At 39.8% G+C, this 14,167-nt stretch overlaps 1 protein-coding gene and 1 long non-coding RNA gene across 2 annotated transcripts in view; one reads left to right on the top strand and one right to left on the bottom strand.

The window, feature by feature from the left end:
* LOC306835406 overlaps positions 1 to 14,167 on the top strand; it is a 145,954-nt gene that overhangs the window by 13,942 nt on the left and 117,845 nt on the right. The window lies entirely within an intron of this gene.
* The window catches only part of LOC306835389 (sodium channel protein type 3 subunit alpha-like), a 169,690-nt gene that overhangs the window by 67,271 nt on the left and 88,252 nt on the right, over positions 1 to 14,167 (bottom strand). Inside the window, exons 13-16 of the mRNA XM_079361877.1 lie at positions 2,525 to 2,666; positions 1,131 to 1,328; positions 828 to 1,010; positions 476 to 733 (exon numbers count right to left, since the gene is read on the bottom strand). Coding sequence (XP_079218003.1) covers positions 476 to 733; positions 828 to 1,010; positions 1,131 to 1,328; positions 2,525 to 2,666 — 781 coding nt within the window. The remainder of the gene's footprint in view (positions 1 to 475; positions 734 to 827; positions 1,011 to 1,130; positions 1,329 to 2,524; positions 2,667 to 14,167) is intronic.

Here is a 14,167-nt window from a genome sequence, read left to right as displayed (position 1 = left end):
GAAAGAAGAATTAAAAAAAGTTAGGAATACAGGGACAAATCTGCTTTGTCATTTATATTTATATATAACATTAAACGCTGTCTTCATTTCCCCAGTTTTTTTTTTCCTTCTAGGTCTTACTGTGAGAGATTATTATCATTTTCACTTTTCATCTTGTCAGTTTGTGAAACAATTAGGTCAGCTCTTTTCATGATTTGCAGCTCAAAGAATTGTATTTATCTTGTTCCTGTGTCAGTAAAACCCATAATTTAGCCTTTGCTTGAAACTGATCGTTACACTTCTGGTCTCTTTTTGGCCCCCCTTTCTAAGTGCCCACTTTCTTCTGATTGGCCAGCTCTCTGGAGATTTTCCAAGGACAGAACGCTGCAGGGCTACCATATACATTTGATTTCCCTTAATTTTTGTCTAATCTAATCACAAAACATTTACTGATAACAAATAAAATCTGATTCAATCTACATTTTTTGGGGTTTACCTGGGAGCCCCGACTGGCGGTGCTGAAGGTGCTCGGTCTTCGTTTGGGCCACGGGTGGGGCAGGATGCCGCTGAAGGTCCCCCCGCTGTAGGTTCGACCCCCGACACCCTCCACCACATCACCCGGCACGCTGTATTCGTCATCTGCCATCTCCCCCTCCGACCCCCGGCTCCTCAGTCGGAAGTTAAAGATGGAGGAGACCTGACTGCTCCGCCGAGTCCTGGTGGAGAAGGACCGGCCGAGGAGCGGGTGGAGGGGCTGGAGAAGGGCGGGGAAAATGTTGGTTGTTAATTCGGAAAATGTGGCTTTTCTTATTCTTTTTTTCGACACAACATGTTTCTGCTTGTCTCACCTTCCCCCCCTCCGTCATGTCCACCTGCAGCAACTTCTCCTCTGACAGGTTCCCCTCCAATTCAGCCACTCCCGTCAGAGCTTGACTCCGCCTCCTCTCCTCCATGATGTCCAATGGCAAAGCGAACGGAGAGAGATCTGGTGACATCATTGAGTCAGTGTCCAAGAGTTTCTGAGCCGCAGCCTGGTGAACAATAAAAGCAAACGTAAATTATCTTATTTAAGATTATTATCTTATTTCTTATTACCTTATTTATTTATTCAGAAATGTGCATATGCATGAGAATCCTCCTCACTAATTTACCTGCTGCTCCTTCTTCAGCCTCTCCATGGCCACCTGAAACTCTCGCTCTTTCTGGCTCGCCTCAGCGATGGTCGCCTGGTTCTGCTCCTCGTATGCCATGGCGACCACGGCCAGGATCAGATTGACCAGGTAAAAGGAGCCCAGGAAAATAACCACCACAAAAAATACCATGTAGGTCTTACCCGCTGATCGCAGAGTCTGCAGACACAAGAAATACTTTTTTTACTACTCGTTAAAACTCCTCTGTACGGTGTCCTCCTCAACTGTCCAGTTGACACCCTCCAGAAATGGAAGAAATGAGAAAGTGACAAACTGTTGGCATGGCTCCTTAATAACATATTCTCACAGAAATTAGCTTTGAAAGCAGTAAAAAGAGCTTTACTGAACATCTAGGTCCAGGTTTGAATTCACATTTAGAATAATATTTATCTATTTTTTAAAAAACCTAACATTTAACATAAATCTCGAATGACTCCCTGTGAAACTGTTTTCTGAGTAAAGATCTGATACGTTTAACTATCATTAAAAGCACTTTAAATAGATCTCTTTTAAACAACTAAACTTTCTTGATAACAACACAGAACACTTTGTCTTGGTTATTCTTTTATTGTATGTCTGCTTAACCAGGAGTTCTCATCTAGCCGTCTAGCCTCAGGACTCACAACCAATTACTAAGAAATTATTAAGCACATTTCCAAAGATTGTAGACCAATCAGGTTTATTTAATCAAAAATGAAAAAAGAACTGGAAATGGCAAAGACAAGGCTCAAAAGAAACACTTCACAGACAGTTTGACACTTTTTTCCAGGCACACGTCTGTGACAGAAAACGGCATTGTGAACCACTTTTGGGTCCCAACCCACCAGCTGAGAACCACTGTGTTAAACAAATATTGTGTTGCATTAAAATATTAAAACTTTTTGCGAAGGCTGACCAGTAACTCTTGTTTTCTACAGAGTTAAATGACTGTTTTTGGTTTGTACTGAGCCAAGTAATGTTGTTGCTAGTCAAAAAATCGTCTACCTCTTTCATTAAAAGGTCCATCCTTGTAGCGACCCTTTAAGTAATGTTATCAGGCACTTAAAAATTAATCTGAACATGTTGATGACATTAAAAAAAAAATTCAGTGGACGTAATTTAATGAGAGAAATGTGTTCTATTATTGTGCTTCAGCCAATACAGCCTGTCCTTCCTTGTGATAGGCTAAAAGGTTTTTCTGTCTTGGCCAGTAACCCCTTCTGAAAGACATTTCCCCTTCCACTGTAAAGTAAAGCCCCACACTGGCTTTTATGAAACAAGTCTTGTCATGGGAAAACTCAAACATTTATTTCACAGCCTTCATATTGATCAATCTTTTATCTTGGTCATCACTAAAACATTTGGGAAAAATGTACCTGGTGGTAGAGGTTTTCCCAGTAGTCTTGTGTCATAAGGCGAAACAGGGAAAGAAAGGCCCACCCAAAGGTGTCGAAGCTGGTGTAGCCGTAGTTTGGGTTCCTTCCTGCCTTCAGACAGTCGAACCCGTCCGGACATTTTCTGCAACACACACACACTCCAACTGTTACAGCAGTTTTCTGCAGCTGTTGAAACATCTGCATATTTGTTATGTACAAATGATTTAAAAGCAGATTTTAAAGAAACATTTGAAGGATTTTTTTAGGCACCAAAGCCTTCATCGAGTATTCAACAGTTATGTATCTGTAACTCTTGTGTCTCTTAAATCTGTGATTAGGAAATCTAACACCACATGTTGGAGTAGAAAGTAGGTGTAGGAACACTTTGAAACCTGATAGATTTCAATCATAAATGTCTGTCTACCCCCCCCCCCCCCCCCCCGACACAAACACCCGCTCTATTTCCTCATCAGTGTTTACGGCTAAAGGCTTGTTACCGCTGTGCAACCGGGATCCGCCCACACGTGTCACCGTGGAGATGGAACATGTAACTCAGGGATGGCATTCATCATAATTGATATTCTACATTCATATCCTATCACATCCATCGCCGCCCACACAGTCACATCTGAGCCGCTGATACACAGCAGCTCTGAGCCGGTCAGTGAGGAGGAGGAGCTGATACTGCACACGACAACACACAACAACCGACTCACACAATTCAAATTAGAATTTATCAACCAGGTGGTCAAATGCCTGAAGTTACAGCAGCTTGAAATCAAGCTTTAATCTGTGGAAGACTGAATACACACAAGTCAGAAGTGGAGTTTTTAGGTTTAAAGGTCACATATTTTTCAGAATTCCCAGAAATAGGTCTGTTTCTTGCTCAAAATTCCCTCCAATCCTTTAATTAAACTACTGGGCTTTCTTGCATCATGCCTTCTTCACGGTGAGAGGGCAGACTTAGAGGGCAGAACAAACACTGAGCTGTGGGAGTGTCACCAACATGGGGGAGGGGTTAATGCCCTTTGTGATGTCATGAAGGGAAAATCTCCAAACGGCCTGTCCGAGAAAACATTTTCTGAAAAGTGGAGCAGGCAAAAGACGAGGAGAGAGGATGGACTATTCTCATCATTTTTTTAGACAGGCTCGGAGCACATATTAGTGTGAGAAACACATTACAAGAATCAGCTTACTGCACTTAAAACGTGTATGTCAATCATTCAGGCTATGTCAGATCATTTCTGTTCCAAAGTCCTCGATAAACTTCAGCTCATGCAAAACTCTTCTGCCAGCTTCTTCACACACTCCCGCTCCCGTGACCACATCAACCCTCTCCTCCAGAACCACTGCCTCCAAGGTCCCCAATGATTCCAGTTCAAAGTCCTTCTCTTTCCATTTAAAGCCCTCGACCATCAGGCCCCCTCTTACCTCTCTAACCTGCTCCACTCCCACACTCCTTCCAACAGCTTCTGCTCCTCTGAAACCAACTTCCTCTCTCTCTCTCTCACTCAAGACCAAGCATCATGCCTGGGTTGACAGAGCCTTAACCATCGCTGGCCGTTCCCTCTACAATTCTTCCCCCGAACACATCTGACAGCGTGCAGAGCTGCCACAATTCAAGTCACTAATCAAAACCCTGAATTAATAGCTAATGTGTTTTTTGTGTAGTTATTTCTCTGTTTTTGAGCTCGGTCATAATGTAAATCTGTAAACACTTAATTTGAACAAAAGTATTTAATTCCTAAATAAAATGCAATAAAAAGCACAACAAGTGGAGGATTTTGATCTTCATATTACTTTTATTCAACCAGAAGTCCCTGAGAGTAAAATCTTTCCCATAGATGCTGACTTTCAGCTTTGGAGTGGTGCTTTGTAAACTTTTAAATCATAAATCTGAAGCCTGTGACTGAGCTGGAGGAGTTGTGGTGATCGAGGAAGAGTTTGACGTTAACAGAACAAACCTCTGGTAGAACAAAGCTCTGACTCACAGACGAGCTTCAGGCTGACTCACAGAGGTTGCCGCTGTGCAGACGTTATCTGGGGATTTAAACCGACAACCTTAGCCCACCGTGCTGACCTGCCCCGGCTGGCACCACCCCCGCCAGACCGCCACACAAAGCAGGGGAGGTTTGTAACAGCAGCTCACTCACTAAATCAACATGTAGTTATGCCTGTATTCATTATCACCTTGCACAGCATTTGGTGGGAATGGTAACTCATTGATTACACAGACAAATTAAATATTCAGTTATGTAAGACTCACACTAAACAGCTGTGTGACATTAAGAGATTAAATGAAACATGTGGGAGGAAATCAGTTACATCAGGTTTTTACTCATCTCCCAGAGAATACTTCAGAGGGCGTACGGTTTACTATGAACGACGACATGCCGGGGATTACTATAGATTATTAATAATGATGTTTTATTTACTAAAAAAAATACAGTTATATGAAATGAATGAGGTAATGTAAAAGGAAATTATTTTTATGTCCAAAAAACGATTAAAGGAAAACTGTAAGTATCTTTAATTAATGACAATACACTTTCAAAAAGCCTAAACGTTGTACAGCAGCTATTTAAAATTATTTGTCAGTCAGAACTCATTTCTCTTCCTTTAATTAAATATTATACATTGGTGCCTGTAGAAGTGGGTATACGCTTAATTTTTCCCCCAAACTAAGCCGTCCAGTCGAGGATAAAAGGACTCTGTTACTAACAGTGACAAATACACCTCTTGCATTTTTAGTTTATGCATGTGATAGTCAATAGGAGACGGAGTAGGGAGGACAATCCCGTCACCATTTTAGGAACTACCGCATCCTATTGAATAAGATCAATCAATTAAAAGGTGTGAATCAGAGGAGATTTAAACCTATGGAGACTGAAACACAAGTGTGAATACTCCATTTACCTGCGTTTACCATTCAATACACCACTGATGTAATAATATTTAAACACCCATAATCACATTCCCTCCTCTGCTTTTAACCTGCACCAATTTTAGCCTAAATGTACAATTAATAACCGTCATTTTAAGAGGACACTATTAATGTTTCGTTCACAAGTTAGTTCATCTTTCGGATGTTTGTATGTTGATTGTTTGAGTTTTAGTGTGTCATTGTAGAGTTTGTTCTGTTTTTGTCTCTCCTGTTACTTTAATGTCTTTGTTTCTGTGTGTGCATAGCTTTTACTTTGTCTGTCAGGGTACAGTATATGTACCCCTCTAAAGTTTCCCTTTTACAACCATCAGATCCAGCATTAGTAGATTTCAGCAGAAAAGCAGCACTGTATCAGATTCTGCCTTCAAAAAATGCAGTCTTTGACCTTTAAAGCACTCGACCGGAACAGTCAATTTCATGCCATTTAAATCACATCCTAACTAATAGGATTCATATTATGAAACCACAAAAACACATTCCTAGCTTGTGTTGTTGCAAAGTAATCATCGTCAGACTGCCAAGCTGCTCTGAAGGTGATGTGAATGTAATGCCAAAATATCAGGTATTATTAGCTGCTATACGGAAACAGCTTTGGTGAAAGCCCAGACCTGCAGATAAAAAACAATCAATAATCTAATGCAAACAACAACAATCAATTTTAATGCAATAAAAACATTTCATCTCAGTGCACCTCTGATACAAACATTACGGTAAGATGGCTGAAGAAGAAAACAACTTGAGAATAAAACTGCTGATGCAAACATTAGTCATATCAACAACAACCGGCTGTACCGCCAGTCAATGACAGACCACTGTAGGGTTGATTATACGAGCTCATTTTACTGTAACATAGCATCATGCTCATCTCATTTTAATGAGTCACGTATAAAGTCATCATATATCAGCTCACGTCATCATTACACTTCTATTCTATCTAACAGAATCAGCTATCTATGAAATCTTTTAGAAATAAGGAGCCTCTTGTTCAGACGTTAGGGTGAAAATAAGTGTGTCATACAGATGTGTAACTTGGTAATAAGAAGCTGGAAAGCTGTTTGCTAAACACTACGGTAACAGTAATCAATGATAATATAATTTACAATGTTTCCTGGCACAGTTACATTCAGTAACAAAATTAAAAGGAGCTGCTGATACAAACATTACAGTAAGAGAAATCAATGCTGATCAAATCAGAAAGTACACAATGTTGTGATTATTAACGAAACAGTAAACAGGTATATTTTGAACAATGGATGTCACAAATGTTACGGTATGAAAACAACACATAAACACACACACATACACACACACACACACACACACACACACACAAGAGTCATTTTGATACCACTCGAACTGACACCAACTCTGAGCCAGGCCACTGCATCTTGCACACACACGCACACACACACACACACACTGATTACGATGTATGTGTGTATGATTTCTGCACTGCCATCCAGTCGTCCAGCCATCTCGTGGCGAGTTAGTCAACATGGTGGCATGTGAGTGGAGAGAGTGGAAGTGAAGTGTGTGTGATGGGCTGACTGAGAGTGTGTTTGTGCATTTGAGGGTCTCGAGGACGTAAAGAGAGTGTGTTTGAAAAAAAAAAAAAAAAATGCAGACATGAGGCTGCATGTAGGTCTGTGATTTGTGTGTGTGTGTTTGCGTGCGCGAGGTGTCAGAGTGTGAGAGCCTGCAGTTATCTCTCACACACACCTCTGTCTGTGTTAATGGAGGGACACCACTTCAGACCCCCCACTCTCTCCAAAGGAGGCCCCTCAGCCCGGCACTTACACACCTACATCACACACACACACATACACACACACACACACACACACACATACACACACACGGTTGTGCATGTCTTTCAAACCTCAAAAGGTTTTTTCGAAGTTGTTTATTTTCACTTGACTGTATAAAAGCTTGGATGTAGGGCTGTCAAATTACAATTATTATTGTAATGCTGATCAATTGTACTATTCTAATAGTTATTAATGAATTAAAGCATGCTTGATATTCCGTTATTGCACATTTAAAATAAAACATTGTTTGGCTTTTATTTTGAAATGTCGCTTCTGTAGGACACAGTCAGGACCTTCTAGTGATCGTGGGTTACAATATTAACTTAACCACAGAAACAGGAACTTGTTACGGGTTTGATGTCATCAGGTGGATATTTCATTTTGACTTGTCAGCTGAGCTGTCTAAGAGTTTTTTAAAGTGAAATGAGAGATTCAAAGACTAAGATGATCGCTCAGCTTTACATCCATGAAGTGCTTTACAAGGGGTCCAAAATGCTGCTGGTAAGCTGGTGGCGAAAATATCTAGACGGTCTCATGTCACACCTATCCTGTTGTCTTTGCACTGGCTCCCCATCAATTTAAGAATCCAGTTTAAAATTCGTATTATTGTGTTAAGAGTTTTGCACAGTCAGGCTCCGGCTTGCACCACTAAGCTGATTAAGCCATTCAACAAAAGCAGGACCCTGAGGTCGTCTGATTAGGGTTTGTTGGTTGTTCCTATCACCGATGTTAAAACAAAAGAGGACTGTGCCTTTGAGATTACATCACCTAAACTTAAAGAGAGCTGAGAGCTGTGGACACTTTAGAATAACAGCCAAAGACCCACAGATGTGTGGGTTGTTTCATATGTTTGCTTTTATGTAACTGTCTGCGTATACGGTAATGTTCCTGTTTTTTTAATCTTGTATTGTGAAGCACTTTGTGACGTCTGCTCTTGAAAGGTACTTTATAAATAGTCTTTACTTACTTACAGTTTGGCCTAAGAAAGACTCAAACATTATATACGCAATGTGTTTTTAACACTGCCCTGATGGAACATTTTAGTGTTATTCATCAAATCCAAACATAACATGGTATAAAAATATTCAGTGTTCAGAGCAAAGTTTGTCAAGAACAATGTGCTTTCCTTTGAGAAATTAACATTACATCACTCTATTCAAAGCCATAATTGAAAGAAATAGTAATTTTACCTCATTGAACACAGGAAGAATAAGACTCACTTAATTATCGTAGTTACATTTTAGACTTTGATTTGAGCAGTCTTGTATTTATCTGTCTAGTATTTTTAATCTAATGTTTTTACACATCATTTCTGTAATGACCTGTAGTCATTGTAAATGAGGGTCGACCCTCAATGATCTTTCAAGATTAATTAAAGGTTAAATTATTTTTTGTACTCTGCGTTATGGTGTTTAACTACCAGTGGTGCTGCCAGGCATTATCCTATGTGCACTGTGCATACATTTTGTTACTGGTATAATTTTTTCCATGAATACTAAACTGTGATAACAGCAACTATTCTTGAAGAATTTTGTTTGTTGACATATGTTTATATTAAAAAAATTATAATGACTCGTTTTAAAAAATGTACATATTAAAATCCTAAAAAAGGGAGAATAAAATAGAGAGTGAGAAAGACAGAGGGTATTCTGGGAGATATCCTGGGGATTTCTGTGTGTACGTTCACTTCATGTTCTTCCTGCCATTCAGGTCTGTTCCCTATGACCTCCTGCTCAAACACACACACAGACACACACACATACACGCACACACCTCTAATTATAACACTCAGGTAAACTCGAGTCCGGGAGGAAGAGAGTACTTAGCATCGCTATAGCAACCGTATCACAGTGCTGGTTGCCGGGGGGACATTGTTTTGTGCCATCTCTGCTGGGAGACGGAAGGACCAGAGGTGTGTGTGGGTGTGTGGGTGTGTGTGTGTTTTTCTCTCCACACCTTATACAGACCCAGAATGTTCTATAGGTTCAAACATGTTAGATTAACAACTTTTCTCACCATATTTTTACCTCTCCATCGTTAACAAAAAACAAATCTAAACCACATGTATCTAATCTAATTTAATCTAACCGAGTTTAGTCTAGTTTTACCTAATCTAGCCCAATCTAGTTCAGACCTATTTTATTTTATTTAATCAATTACATATTTTGTGAAATCTGGTTTACTATGGGCTAGCCTATTATTCTATTCAAGTCCAGCCAAATTTAGGTTATTCTAACCTGTTCCAGTCTTAGACTAATACAATCACACAATTATATATAGTCAAGAGTCTGTGGTCGAGTCTGTTTTACTCTGATCTAATTTACCTCTAGACTAGACTAGACTAGTCCAGTCTAATCTAATGTAATCTGGGTCTAACCTGTTCTGGTCTAAACCGAGATAATAGTCTGGAATTTATAAACAGAGAGAAACTAGAAGAGAAGACTTAAAATAATTATAAAACAAATAAGAAAAGTGTACATTTGACACTGTGCTGGAGCGCCACACAGATGGTTAAAAGACATTTGGTTGACGTTTCCAGACAGAATATGTTAAGTTTAGGTCAGTGCTGTGAGTGTTTTTCAGAAAGACAGTTGGAGAAAATCCTTCTGGCTGTTAGTCTGCTGAATGTCTCCTCAGTGACACAGCAGCTCCTGAAATAGAAGCTAAACTATCGAGGCGGGTCAATTAGCTGTTAGCATCACAGCACAGAGCCGGCTGGCTGCAAACCAGGGCTTTGATCCCAGCTAACTGTGAATGTGTGCATGTATGCGAGTGTGTGTGTGTGTGTGTGTTGTCACATTAATAACAGAGTCGTCTCCAATGCGTAATCATTAGAACATCTCAACTACCCTGATTACCGAGCACTCCTAAGGACACACATACTCAGTCTGCTGATGAGTGTTCACACCAACCTGATCCTGATACACTCGTTAAAAGTTACAGAGAAAAACATTCATCAACATTCCCGCTCAGAGTCATCAGGTCAGAAAATAAAATCACAGCAGAGTTTGAGAGACGTCCAGTAAATCTGCTTCTAACCCTTTGAACCCCCGACTTCTTTAGCTCAGGATTCACACCCTTGAGTTACAGGCTTACTGAGTTATCACCACATATGTTAGCAAGATAAACTCTTATTTTCAGAACACGCTGACTGTTCAGATGTGGGAACACTGAACACAATCTAATAATAGAGGCAAGAGTGCACGCACAAGCAATTCAAGAAAACAAGTGGACGATGATTGATGAGTTAACACATATACTAGCAAATGCGTCTAGCTAAGCATTTATAGCTAAAGCCTGGCCCACATAACAAGATTTATACAACCTTAGCAGATGTTGAAAATGCAAGAGATACCAAACATCAGGAAAAATAATGAGGAATTCAACCAATTTGTTACTGTAGCTTGCCGAGAGCAAGAATTTGACCAAAACAGCGCACCACACACTAACAGATGGCAGACAAACATGGTAGATGAACACTTAGCTTGCTTCCTAATTGGCTATCATTTTGTTTTATGTGACAATCCAGCATCAGCTCTAGTCATGTTTTTCAGCGCTCTTGCAAATATAATGTTACTAAAGGACTTATTAAGCTACGGTTTCACTAGCTTTTTAAAACTGTTGATTATATCGAGTAAGCATTAACGGTTGGGACGTCAAAATCGACCGTGGTGTAGTTCTCTCGTAGCATTACGTTAGCTTTTTACTTCTCTCGGCTGCATTACTGCTTCAAAGATCATAAAAGTGGTTTTTTTTAATGAAGATTAGCCTGCTGAACGAAACGGCTACACTTCAGAAATGTGTGTTTGGCAGCTTATTTTCTGCAAAGATCAAAAATCCAATGCAAAAATCCCATAGGCGAATTCTCAATAGACTTCATATCAACACTACCTCCGGGTTGTCCTACAAAAATACATCCATCACTTTTTCTCTTTATTGAGGTTCCTTAAAAGTAAGGGAAATAATGAAAGTCACAGGGTCAATCTGACAAATAACAGACATATATCCCAGTTCATTAAATATTTTAAAATAAAGGACCTCGTCAATCACACTTAAAGAAAGGTGTCATTTAAAACAGAGTAACTGATGTTACTGTATCATAATGAGGAATAAAAGTTGGTGCAGGATATTCAATGTCTTGTTATGTTACATGAAACAGTTCATAATGGACTGCATAAAGAACTTTAATGGCATTTGTTCTCATTTAACATCTTTTTGCTGTTTCAGGAAACGAGTTTTTAATATCATTCAGCTTTCAGTATTCAGCAGACTCATGGTTTACATGTCATTATGGAAAATGTCAGCCTTCTATTTATTTCAGGCGGGAGCTTTTCATGCCTCCAAAGTCTAAATGTTGCTGAGGCGAGTTTCTTTAGTGGGGAGAAAAATGTGTCAGACACAGTTTAACTTTTAATAATGAAAAGCCAAGGGAAAAAGAGCTACTTAACCTTTCAGTGGACTGCCTCAGATCTCTTTATTCGTGACAAAACCTTTTCTTACTCGTACATTAGAGGCTCAGTGGCTCACTGCAATCTGTTTGTTTTTTTGTTGTTTTTATAGAATTTGAGTTGGTCTTATTTAGAGGTAATGCTGGAATATCATAGTTTAAACTTAACATAACAGACACACAATAAACATGTAAAGAACCCCCCCCCCCCCCCCACTAATTACCACTAAACAGAATGTAATGCTTCAGATGAAACAGAACACTTTTCCTAAAGAAGTTTCTAAGGGGGTACCTTAAACAGACACTAATATGGAGGGATACTATAACTGAGGGTACAGGGGTTATTTTGCAATGAACCAATGAAATATTTTCAAGAATGTACGCCTAAGGATGATCCTGAAAACTTTGAAATAGAGGTAAAGGGTGCTGAAAATCGCTCATCAGAGTGGCTGTATGCTAGATGCTAAAGGTTCCCTTTAAAAGAAATACCAACCTCGAAGCAAATCACACCAAAAAACTATGGGTGGACTCGATCAAAACATTGTCATAATCATTGTCACATCCTGTGATCTTATTGTTGTTTACCTCTGCAGGTCCAATTTTAGTGGAAAGACTTACTGCTCTACATGTGTTTTAAAAAGAGAAGGGCTGCCTGACAACTGCTCGGGGCTGTTGTAAAATTCCTGTGTAACGAGCTCTCGAGTGGCTCATTACTTAGCTATGTGTGTTGGTATGGGAAGAAGTGTCGTTGGCTTTGATGCAGACACTTGTTGGCGTTCCTCGAGAAAATCGCAGAGTGCTAAGTCATGTTCATTTCACCAGCTGTGTCCAAATGATTTATAGAGGGGGGGGGATAATGTGTCACTACAGAAATAGAGCCTGAGGGGGCGTCAGGGAGGGAGTCTCAGAAGAACAAGGAGCCCACAAAGGACCAGAGACGTGGGTTTGAGATCACCTCTGAACCCTGTCCGTCAGTCTGTCAGTCAATCAATATCTTGGAGAAACTCTGGAGATAACAGTGAACCCACTTCCCTCTCTCTTTCTCTGTGCAGTTTTCTTTTTATGTGTTTGCTTTAACTTCTCTTTGTGTTTTAATCTTTCTTCTTTGTCTCTTTTCCCTTCCTGATTCTTAGAATTTGTTTCACTTTACATGCACAAGCGCTGTTGGTCCAGAAGCAAACCTCGGCTCCGAGTGTAGGCTCATGCATGCAGGGGGGTGAGAGAACAACAGGGAGACCGGGACACGTGATTGGTTTATCAAAATTGGCTCTTCTTGGCAGACACTGGTTGAAGTTTTCACAGGCTGCCACAGATTACAGATTTTCTTCGTTTCTTTTTCAGAGCACATGAGTTATTAATTTCTGTGAGGTCCTAAAGACAATTTCAACCATAATCGTAAAAATTGTATCTGCAGAAAATGACCAACCCTAACAAAAGAACATTCTCACAGTAATGATGATTTAACTTGATAGTCAGTGAGGCAGTGCTTGTTTCAGTGTTTACTCTCATGTCTGATTGTCTCTGAACAGACTAACACCTGGAAAAAGTATGTTAGCTAATGTAAATCCACAAAGATGTAGAATATGAGAAAACATTATGATGAGGTGATCAGTATAACTTCCCACTTTATCTACAGCAGTTATCGTGTAAAATCAAAACAGTGAGAGCAAGTGATAAAACCTAGGGTGATTTAACGGTCCTCTGGTGTTGGATGGATGAAATGATCTGGGCTCATGAACTAAAGCAGGAGTCATAACAAAGTCATCATACATTCCTGAGGGATGTCATCTGTCACAGACAACACACTGCTGACAACAAACAGCCGGTACGACCCTCAGCTCCTCTTCATCCTCAAAGTTGTCCAAACTTTCAAAACCATCACGATGACAACTGTAAATTATAGAGGACTTTACACCTATTAGGGACACAAATTATGTTCAATCTAGACAACGTTAAAACTAATGTAGAGCTGATAAAACCCAGTGCTGATGATTAATTTCAGGGAAAGACTTGACCCTAACTTCAGGTTCTTCATAAAACTTCTAAATCAAAGTTTTGAGACAGACAGACCCTAACTTCAGGTTTTTCATAAAACTTCCAAATCAAAGTTTTGAGACAGACAACCATCAATTTCTTTCTTTCTACTTCCTGTCATTGAGGTGTCGATGTATTGTAAGATCAAATCTGACAGGACTTTAGAGTTACAGACTAAAACATCTGACCCCAGCAGAGACTAGATTCTGTTTTATTACATTTTCTGTATTTCTTTTCTTAACTCTGTCTCTTCTATCAGCCAAGTCACACAGCTCGCCACGTTCAGTCGAGTGTGAAGAAATATTGATCAGACCACACGCAGCCCTGTGACCATCTGCTCCCACGTGTCAACAATGTCAACTCTTTCTGTGTCAATGAAGCCACTTGTCAATAAATATTCATCTCTCATA

This window comes from Symphodus melops (assembly GCF_947650265.1).
Source record: "Symphodus melops genome assembly, chromosome: 14".
Classification (NCBI taxonomy): domain Eukaryota; kingdom Metazoa; phylum Chordata; class Actinopteri; order Labriformes; family Labridae; genus Symphodus; species Symphodus melops.
The sequence above is the reverse complement of the archived record's forward strand: the minus strand, read 5'-3'. Positions and strand labels throughout refer to the sequence as shown.